At 55.4% G+C, this 10,418-nt stretch overlaps 1 protein-coding gene across 3 annotated transcripts; it reads right to left on the bottom strand.

Moving 5' to 3' along the window:
* Positions 1-10,106, bottom strand: LOC135325016 (Fanconi anemia group G protein homolog). Of its 3 annotated transcripts, XM_064502333.1 has the most exons (14): positions 9,958-10,105; positions 9,665-9,746; positions 8,685-8,816; positions 7,910-8,103; positions 6,669-6,822; positions 5,648-5,778; positions 4,999-5,145; positions 4,022-4,182; positions 3,716-3,782; positions 2,881-3,218; positions 2,648-2,703; positions 1,746-1,883; positions 643-787; positions 1-273 (listed from the first exon to the last, which is right to left on the bottom strand). In XM_064502333.1, the coding sequence occupies exons 1-14, from the start codon at positions 10,045-10,047 to the stop codon at positions 168-170; spliced, it is 1,941 nt and encodes a 646-aa protein (XP_064358403.1). In that variant the 5' UTR covers positions 10,048-10,105; the 3' UTR covers positions 1-167. The 3 variants fall into 3 exon arrangements, with proteins under 3 accessions (XP_064358403.1, XP_064358404.1, XP_064358405.1); XM_064502334.1 differs by lacking the exon at positions 7,910-8,103 and having other exon boundaries at positions 9,908-10,106; XM_064502335.1 differs by lacking the exons at positions 7,910-8,103; positions 9,665-9,746.
* Positions 10,107-10,418: the final 312 nt, after the last annotated feature.

Genomic DNA, 10,418 nt, shown 5'->3' with positions numbered 1-10,418 from the left:
TAAATTAAACAGATCTGAAGCTTTTATTAGCAACTTTGTTCCGTTTCAGTCCTTTGGGAACCCAGCTTTATCTAAGAGTAATTCTGAGTCCTGGAGAAGCCATTAAGGCTTCATGTCATCCCGGTGCAGGGAGGGAGAGGTATGTGGTGATGGGGAGACTGACTGGGTTAGGTGGTTGCGGTCCGGAGGTAATCCTGTATGTTTCTAGCAAGAGATTCATTATGCGGGAAGGTTGCCTGCTTCAGACATGAAACCAAGTACAAAGGGTAGGGCCTGAAAGAAAAGAGAGTATTGCAGCAGTCAGGACTGCGGCATTCCTTTGCCAAGTCTTACTAGTAAGTTAATTCCTCATACACTACATACAGTCCTCAGCTCTGCCCCAGCCTTTGCCCTCCCATTTGCTATTGCAGAGACGGGCTGACTTTGGCTCCTTGTCAGTTCTTATGTGCCCCAGAGAGTCCTGCAGAGCCACAGCCTGGCTAAGCACTGAATATCAGAGCAGAAACAGAGGGGAAAACTCCTCTGACACATTTGTGCTGCAGTTCCAGGCTGGCAAGAGCTGAGCTAGATAAACCACACAGTTTAAAACACAAGCTGAGGGCTGTGGAGCAATCTTGGGTGCCCAGCGGCAATTCCACTCACCTCGCTACACGCCTTCCCAGCCCTTCCTGCTGCCCGTCTTCCTCAGCGGGGCTCTCTGAGAGTTTCTGCCAGCGAGCGGCAGCCTCCTGCTTTCGGTTCAGTTTCCACAGGGCCTGCACCAGGTAGGAGGCAGCAGCAGGGTCACCTGCAAGACATAAAGGGGAAATTCAGCCCTTAGGAGGGGAGGAGCAGGCCCCCAGCAATGCTGTGGATTGCAGGGTGTTGCAAAAGAAGTTTTAGAAGCCAGATGAGGGAGCTGAGCACGAGGAGAGGAGGTGTCATGGGGAGACCACCTTACTGGCTATGTCACAGGCTCTAATTAACCCTGGGGCTGGCAGTCAGACTGGCAGCCAGGACAGATGGCATCAGCCCTGTGGTACAGCCAGCCACTCCTCTGTTTAGACATGGGTCAGGGTTTGCCTCGCAAGCAGGTCTGCACCCCCAAAGCGAGGCCATCGCGGGGTGGGCAGAAAGCCTCAGCCAAGACTGCGATGGGCATTCGGAGAGCAGCTCTGACTACAGGGATCCCACCAAACCTCATGGACCCTCAGTGTTTCGGTGCTACTGGAGCATCCCACAGGTGAGGTTGGCTCAGGCATCCCTGCAAGCAACTCTGGACATGTCTTAGCTGTCCTCAGGACACATACAGCTCCCTGTTCTGCTCCCCTCTCTCCCAACACGCCTCAGCCTCCAGGCTGCCAGGCAAGAACATGCAGCTTCCTAGGATGAAGCGAGATTCCAGCTATCCAGCTCCTCTCTGGAAAACCAGCATCTCTCTGGGAGAAAGCTGGCTGCACCAGGCTTGGGTGCAGGAAGAGAAGAAACTTCCAAGCTGTCTCAGAGTACAGGCTGCAAGCAGAGAGAAAAGTCGCCCTCTGATAAATTCACTGTGAAATAGTTTTGCTCTGCTTCTCTAGGGCATTGAGCTGAACAGGTCCCAGAGGAGTATCTCAAGCATGCAGCACTGCTAGCAGCCCTGCTGTAGTCTTTGTCATTTGAATGTGAGGTCTAGAACATGAGACCTTCCTACGGAAAATAGCAAAGCAACCCTGGAAAAAACTTGTGGCTATCCTCTCCATTCCTCACGAAAATTAGCCTCTTACCTGGTGAGATCTGCAAACCATGCTGGAAATCCAGCAAGGCTTCCCTGTGCTTCCCCAGCTCCAGGAACTGGGTACCTCGCCCAACGAGAGAGAGCAACCTGATCTTCTGGAGAAGATTCACTTCTGGTATGAGACTCCCTGGCATGGAAAGACAAAGACACACACACCTGGAGATAGCATCTTCTGACATTCCCTCACCCATCCCAGCAGGCTAAGCCAGGTTAGCAGGCAAGACAGGCCAAGCATTTTCCTGGCCCGTTCATCTTCCAACTGTCCTGCTCCATGACCAGCCAGTGATCTCAGCCTCTCTGCTGGTTGCCAGGCACATCCCAAAATGATGGCAATAGCATTGCAAGATACTGTCAGGGAACAAGGGATCTTCTGGGAGAGGACAGGCCAGGAGGTGATAGAGGGTGAAAGCAAAGAACACCAAGCACCTTATATGGCTATGACTTAACAGTAACCTCAGCAGCAGCCTGGCCTTTGCTTGGCTGCCCATCTGCAGAGGTGCAGACTGGGCTCTTTCACGCTCTCTCGGCAGTCCCGTAACTGGAACAAAGGCTGCTCTCAGCCTCTGCATGCAAACACTGCCAAGAGAGCAAAGGCTCTGGGCCAGCCTTGCTGCAGATCTCCTCCGTGCTCAAAGCCTGCAAGCACGAGGAGGGAAAGACCAAGCCATGCCTGCTGCAAAAGACTGGTGCTCAAGGCGTCCATAGCACCTCCAAGGCAAGAAATAAATTTGCCATGAAAGACAAAGAGGGGTGGAGGGAAATCCTTCGAAGATCAGGAGCAGCACAACTGGTTCAAATCTATTCCCTAGAACCTGGATTCAAGAAGCTTCCCAGTTCACAGCGCACTTAACCGTCACCTAACACACAGCTGGGACCTGTGCAGTGTCATACCTGTTGGTTCAACACCAGACTGATAAAGCTGGATTCGTAAGAGATCGCCAAGGCACCTGAGGGAGGGAGGACAGAGGAACTTCAGTGCTGTCCTTGGGCTGGGAAGTCAGCTGCAAGCAGTCATGCCAGCCGCCATGCCAAGCTGCACTCTGCTCTGGCCCCTGTCAGCCACTGCTGCCCCAGCATCTATCAAGCTGCTGGCTAGGACCCTTCTCGCAGCGCGACTTCATCACCTGCTGAACTGTGTTATGGCCTCCTTGTTCTTGCCCAGCATGGCCCAGGCCCAGCCCTGATGCAAGTATGCAGCTGTTCTCCACACAAGGCAACACAGACTCTCCCTCTTCTGGGACAGGGGACCACCAGCCAATTCTGTCCCTGGCGATGGGCACTCTGGCTGCTCTGACCTCTCCTCAACTCGTAACACCTGTGGGATTAGGTCAGCTGTCCGGCTCACGACCTCCTCGCACACAGTTATGGCATCCTGATGCCTCCCGGCCTGCTCCAGGGCGGATGCGGCTTCCAGGAACACCTCAGGTATCCTGGGCAGAGCTGATCCACCATCCAGGGGTACCTGGGAGGAAAAGTGACAGCAGTGTTCAGACACAGAACTGCACAACTCCCAGCCAAGCAGAGCAGCCCCACGCTTACTGGGGATCCACAGCTGGCACTCAGCAAAGCTCAGACCCATTCCCATAGAAAATGGAGCCTGTTGGAGGCAGAAGCTGTGGAGCAGCAGAGGCTCAGCAGAGCCAGGAAGGCAACCCCCTAGTCCTGAAGTGAAGGACATCCAAAACTGGGCCAACAACTACTTCTGGAAGATAAGGGGAAACTGTTTCTCCAGGCAGTAGTGCCAAGCAGTCTCTGTTGTGAATCCCAAGGCAGATGTGTCACAGGTGACAGGTGCCAGCTCACAGCTCCCACTGCACCCGTGGCAGCTCCCAACTCATTTCCTTCATGTCTCAAAACAGTGAAACTGGGAGTCCAAGTGTGAAGTCTGGTACCAGCCCTTCGAGTGGGAATCCAAACCTCATCTCCCAAGGCACCAGGGGAGCTCCTCAAGATACCTACCTGCTGCTGCAGCCCATCCTGGAGCAGAGCCAGAAAATCCAGGTAATGTTCTACAGCATCAGCCACCCTGCAACAGGGACAGGACATGTGGAAGGAGCAGGGGGACCCCAAGAAGTGCCAGCAGCCAGGTGAAACCTGAATCACCAGCCTGCAGGCTCTCCCCACACTGCACTTGCTCTGTCTGCACTGCCCACGACTAACAGACCTATAACAGCAATACTGAACTGGACAATACCCAGAAGCACCAAGAGAACTGCAGATCCCAAAGGAGCAGCATGTTGTGAGCAGACAACAGGCAGCTGTTACCTCCCGTCCTGGAGACACCTCTGTGCCAGCAGGTACTTCACTTCGGAAGGGTGTCGATGGCGGAAGAGAGAAGCTAGAGCTGGCGTGTGGACAAGGTGCTCTATCTGGATTAGGCAATAAGGAGTAGTGGAAGCAGCTGCTGGAGGGTTCCTTTCCAGAGCCTGCAAAACAGGAACAGAAACAGTGGTAGATACATTACTGGTCAAATCCCAAGCAGTTGCAACTATTTGCTATTTCTGGCATCCAGAGATGCATCCAGTCAAGCAGAAGTACTGCACCACATAAGCACACCTATGCTCTTCTCACTCACTAGGGCACAGCCACCTCCAGGAAGAAGAGCAACCAAGATCACACAGAGGCAGGCAGACTTTTGCTCTCCACATAGCATCAGGAGATCTCTAAGGCCACCCAGAGCACACAGAACCTCAGGCTTTCAGTTGCCCTGAGCTGCCTGGAACAGCATCTCTCATCGCAGACACAGACCTAGTCAGACCAGATCTTGTGCTATTAGCAGTGATAGAGATCCCTCACGGCTGTGTTTGTGTTATCGAATTTCGAAGGGCTGAAGAGCTAACTCAGTGTTTACTGCTCCTCCCAGGCAGACCAAGGTTGCCACAGCTAATGCACACCCTCTGACAGCCACAACATGCCTTTTAAAGGCCCCTTTACTAAACACTTTAAGAGACTGATGTTCTCCAACACTGAGGTGTACACTCTGCTCCCAAGAACATGAACTCCAATCCAGAAGTCTTGCCTCAGCCAACAGCCAGGTGCTAAGCAGGAGTTCCTGACCAAGCTGCACTCCCCCATTCCCACTGCTGAAGCCAGAGCAGCCACTACTGATGGTGGTACCATCAATGGACCACTGTCTTATACTTTGGGGACCACCTCAGGGTAAAACAGCCCCTCAGAAGGCATGAGTACCAAAAGCCAACCCTGAGGCCACCCCACTGCACAACTGGAGGCAGCAGACAAACCTCATAGAGCACAGCCAGGGCCTCCAGCTCTGCATCCATCTCCCCCAGCTCATGGTACACTGCTGCAGCATGGGACAGGGCAGGAAGGCACTGGAAGTCCACCTGGAGGGCCCGTTTCAGGTGCTGAAGGGCTGTCTGAGGCTTGCCCTAGGAAAATGAGGAGAGCTGCACGTTGCAAAGACATCTTGCTGACATCTTTACTGTTTGCTTGGATCCAGATCCCTGCCTTGTTTGCTTCTCTGACAATCCCCGCTAAGCAAGGGCAGTACACACACAGAGGATACCCCAGCAACCTACCAAATGCCATCCATGCCATCAAGCTCCTTCACAGAGCTCACCTGATCGCCGCAGGGCAGCATGCATATTATCAGGCTGCAGCACTTTAGCCATCAAAGGCAACTCATCTTGGACTGTGTTTGAGCTTCTCCTCTCTCTGAAGCAACCCTTTGTGCTCAGACAAAATCCCTGTCTGGATTTTGCAGCTGCCCAAGGAGGCTGGGGCCACACAGGTAACTTGTGCTCAAGACACTGCCCTCCTGCTGCAGCCCGGATCACACAGAGGCAGTGTGCAGGTTGGCCTGACCCTTCCCTCCCCACTCACAGGCTGTTTCCCCTCTCCTTGCTGGCAGGGGAGAGGCCTTGCCGTTACCATTTGCTGAGTGCAGCAGCTGAGGCAAGTGTAGATCTGAGCCAGGACCCTTTTGGAACAGAATCCACCAGCAGCCTCTTCGAGGAGGGAAAGGGCGGCAGGGAGGTTCCCAGCCTCCAGCTCCTGCAGCCCTACAACAGATCCAACATCTCAGCTCTGCAGCTCCACTCCCCACACAGCCTGGCCCACAAACAAGGCTATGTAGACCCCCCTCCTGTAACCCCCCCCACAAAGGGAGCAGACCCACAGCTCAGGCTGCGCTATGCCCAATCCACTCTTTTCTTCCTACTGTCGCAGGGACATGCCTGATCCCCTCCACAACCAGCAACGCAAGGCAGGATTAGCCCAAGCTGCCATCTTTTGTTCAACACTACTGATAGAGAACAAGCCGCTCTATGGAAGCGTCTAACGGAAAGAAGGGCAGCCTCCAAGCGCTGAATACCAAGATGCCTCCCTTTGCCCAGGCAGACAGCAGAGATAGGTGCTGGGCAGGCTCAAGTGCACATACATGCACAGCAGAGACAGTGCAGGTGAGGAAGCACGCACAGCATCACGGAAAAAACATTTTTCCAGCGCATCTGGGCCATCACTCAGCAGGATGCTCTGGGATATTAATTCATGAATATTTACTGTGAACACTATTTGCTTCTCTTTCAATCCCTGTTTCAAGTTTCCCTCTGAAAACACCCTCACATGCCTAAGTCACGTCCACATTCACATCTGCTTGCCTCCTTGCTATTACCATCCTAGAGACTTTTGAGAGGTCTGTGCATGACAGGCAGAAGAAGCCCCGTGGCAATGAAGAGTCTTAGCTAGGGAAAAAGCAGAGAAGCTCTTTGGATACCAAATGGCAAGGCTGAGACCCACAGACCCAAAGGCTCAGTCTGGGTCGTTTCCCAAGGGAATCCCAAGGGCTGACTTGGTTGGGAAGAACAACCAGGACAATGGCAGGGAGAGGAGACCCTGAGACAGGAGGGCAGGGGGAGGCTACAGCAGGGACGAGAGTCCCCTCTACACAAACCCTGCAGGAAGGCAGCTGCAGTGCAAAGGATCTCCTTCAAGTCTTCGGCGCTCTGTACTAGGGACACAGAGGCCCCCTCGGCAGGTACTTTCCATGCCTTGAGCAGGGAGAGGAGTTCATTCTTCCCTCCGCTGCAGGGAGCTCTCCCTGGGTCCTGCAAACACAGAGAGAGAGAGCAGGGAATACTGAAGGGAAGCAGGGAATATCAATCCTGGGGCACAGGAAAACAGAGGGGCACCGAGCTCTTCGACAGCACGCTCTGTGCTGGGGAGCTATGTCCTGCCACCCCCCTCACTCTGACTACAACGTGGTTTGGGGAATAATTCCTTCCTGGTGCCAGGCAGCAGCTCCCACCTGAGAGCGAGGCGCACCTTTGCGACTCCCAGCAAGGCAGATTCAAGTGCTGCCTGAGGGCATTTGTAAAGGGAGCCCTCAGCAGCCTTCACGTAACCTGGTCCTCCTGATCAGCAGGAAAGGTTGCTCTAAGTCACACTATTCACAGCTTACTCCCTGCAGAGGCTGTGACTCTGCTTGCGCCCCCCTTTCAGCCCGCCTGAGCCGCCTGGCTGGCGCCTCGCTGCCCAGGGCCCTGGCAAGCAGGAGCTATTCTGGGACCCATTAATGCACTGCGGGCCATTAGGCAAAGCTGGGATGCCAGGGACAGGATTACTCATGCTGAATGGGAAGCACCGATGGGTTCAGGTCTCCAAATGCCACAGCAGCATTTTGGAGAGAGGGTTTTATGACAAACACAGTATTTATGCCAGCTCTGTGTCCTTTACCAAACTGCAGGTGTTTATTTTGGTCTGCACAGATATAACTGTGGCGCACACTGAGACTACTTGGAAACCCCCAGTGACAACAGTAAAGCAAAAATACAAGCCCCTCAGCAACGGGCTAGATAGATCTCATGACATGAGCAGGCAATTCAGACGCTGTTCCTTCAAGGCAGAAGGCACAGGCTGGCTCACATCCACCCAGACGATTCACCACCAGTGTGGCTTGGTGCTAGACTTTTAAGCCACCTGGAAAAGCATCGAGCACCAGCTGTGGAGCAGATCAGGCTGCAAAACCAGCAGGAGGGGAGGAACAGCTGGCTTAAGGATCCCCCAGGGCTAAGGGAAGACAGCTAGTGTACATGCAGAAGGCACTCCGCAGTTGCAGAGATGGTAACAGTGTGCAGATACTCTGGCACGGGAGGGCGTAGGAAGCTGCACAGCCTCCTCCTGCAGCCCGGTTACCTCGGCACTGCTCAGGAGGCGGAAGAGGCCGGTGATGCTTCCCAGGCGGTTGGTTGCTAGCCACCACGCTCCTTGCAGAGCACCTAGCCGATGCAAAGGGGCCTGCAGCTCTTCAACAGTCACCTCCTGCAGCACTTTCTGCCACAGTTCCTCAGTACTGAGATCCTGCCCAGAGGCCCCCAAAGCCTCCAGAACTGGAAGAGAAACAGCAATGAGGCAATAGGTCAGTGCCCTGTAACAGACATTCTCCCAAGAGTGGGAGAAAGCCTCAAGCAGGGGCTCTTCCTAGCAAGGGATGGAATAGGGTTACAGAGCTTGCCCAGCCTCAACTGGCTGCAGGAGCAGCACAGAAACCAGAGCTGTCACAGTTAACACATTAATTCACAGCAGACAACACACCATTTACAGCCACGACTCCAGCTTTGCTGACTCCTCCTAAGGCCAATAGCCCAAGAGCAAGCAAGCACTAACACTGCAGATCCCTCTCTGACTCACAGCCTATTTCAGTGAGTTTCCTTTGAACCCAGCACACCATAATTAACAAAAACTTTGCTAGAAGCTTGGCATTTTATGCCTTGAAAATTCATTTGTTTCATTTAAAACCTTTGGCCTATCCTGATGGGCTGCAGCATGCACATATGCACATATCATCCATGACCTCAGGCTGCTCCACGCTCCTGCTATTCCCTACAGAGCCAGCCTTCATTTTTCACAGTCCCCCCCTCCCCTGGCCAGTCACTTCACATATTCAAAGTAGAGAGAATGTTCTCCTTACCCCTGAGGAGCCCCTGGCATATTTCTTCTGATTCTCCATTAATGGCACAGTCAGATGCTCCCATAGCAAAAAGCAGGGAGTTATAGAGGACGGTGAGCTCCAGAGGCAAGGTGGTGAGGGCAGCTGGCAGCCCTGTAATCAAAGCCAACACAAGAATGAATTGAGCTAGGTGTGTGGCTAGAGAAAAGCCTACGACCACCCATGTTTAGGCTTCATCACCCTGCTTTGTGACAACAGAATATTCCTGCCAAGGTTGTTATTGTGGTGGTGGTGGTGAGATTTTAGTTCGGGGACTGCACTACCCAGAGTGGGAGTAGATGTCACTTCTCTGGGTGCTGATACCATCTTCAGTATCCTTAGTGTCTTTCCAGCTGGCTTGCTATCTAGGTCCTGCAGGACAGAGAGACCTTTCAGCCCTTCCAACAGAGCATCAGTAGTCTGTGCTCTTCCCACTACAGGCCTGTCCTTCTACAGAGGTTTCCCACGTTCTGTCTCCCCAGCTGCAGCCACAGGACAGCCCAGCATCTGGGCTGTCCTGCTCTATCGCTTAACTGCTTCCTATAGCATCTTTCTCCAAACCGATTTCCTCTGTAGTGCTGTTGCTGCTGGGAATCCCTTTCCGGGCCTCTCACTGCAATGGGGTGACAAGCAGCCCCATCCAGCAGCTTCTAGGCTCCCGTCATTCCTTCCCGGGAAAAGATTGCCCCTTTTCTTCCTGAAACCCCAAAGCTCAGCCACAACCCCTGCAAAAGGATTAGATACAGAGCAGGGCTGGGCCTTAACCCCGCCAAAGGCCCAGCTCAGTTTATGGCAGCAGGGAAAAATTTCACCCCCTCTTTTCAGCGGTTGGTTTCAAGCATCGGGATACCGGAGCTGCGGCCAGGCAAACATCAGCCCCCGGGACCGGGACTCCCACTCCCCGCACGCTTCGCGCCGGGGGTGGGAGAGGAGGGGAGGCCGGCGGCAGGGCCGCCACTCACCCCGCATTCGCAGGAGCAGCTCCCCGAAGGCGCCTCGCTGCTGCCGCGCCGCCGCTCCGCCGGGCCCCCAGCCGCGCGCGGCCTGCAAGGGACACACTCACCGCCGGGCCGGCCACGGGGCCGCTAACGGGGCCGGCCCAGGCTACCGGCGCCCCCCCCCTCCCGCTCCCCGCCCCGCCGCAAGGCCCGGCACCGGCGGGCAAGCCGAGGCCCGGCACCGGCCGTTCCCATGGCAACCTATACCGGGCGCCGCAGGCCCCGGAGGAGGAGGGAGGACGGGGACCGCCTCGCACCCGCCAGCGCCCCGCCAGCGCCTCGCTCTCGGCCGCCCAGGCGCGGAGGCAGCCGGGCTCCGGGGCCTCCCCGCGCCGCCGCCGCTTCATGGCCGCCGCCGCCCCGCGCGCGCCGCTCTCCTCCCGCCCTCCCGCCCGCCGCCACGCCGCTGTCATTGGCCCCAAGCGCGGGCGGGAAGCGGCGGTCGCTACGGCAATAGCCAAGCGCGCGAAGGAGGCAGGGCTTGCCGCCGGCAAGGCGGTGGCCGAGAAGGACCGAAAGTCCGCGCTAGGCGAAGCAGCTGGGCAGCAACGCAGCAACGAGGCGCGCAGGGACACCAGGGACACGTCCACCGCGGGGCCCCCGGCCTCCGAAATAAAGTCCGTCTGCTCTGGCTCTCACGTTTCATTTGCAGCGATGGGTTTTGCAGCCATACAGAACAGGAGCGATGCCGCAGCACAGGGCTTCGCGCCACCCTCCA

The sequence above is a fragment of the Dromaius novaehollandiae genome, chromosome Z, assembly GCF_036370855.1.
Source record: "Dromaius novaehollandiae isolate bDroNov1 chromosome Z, bDroNov1.hap1, whole genome shotgun sequence".
NCBI classification, from domain to species: domain Eukaryota; kingdom Metazoa; phylum Chordata; class Aves; order Casuariiformes; family Dromaiidae; genus Dromaius; species Dromaius novaehollandiae.
This window is presented reverse-complemented; position numbering and strand designations above follow the sequence as displayed.

Excerpts from the sequence above, each read along its gene's own strand:
- LOC135325016 (XM_064502333.1), bottom strand. The coding sequence starts at position 10,047 with ATGAAGCGGCGGCGGCGCGGGGAGGCCCCGGAGCCCGGCTGCCTCCGC. Across the intron at positions 6,823-7,909 it reads GCCTCCTGAGCAGTGCCGAG|GACCCAGGGAGAGCTCCCTG; the intron begins GTAACCGGGCTG and ends CTGTGTTTGCAG. Across the intron at positions 3,219-3,715 it reads AGGATGGGCTGCAGCAGCAG|GTACCCCTGGATGGTGGATC; the intron begins GTAGGTATCTTG and ends TTTTCCTCCCAG.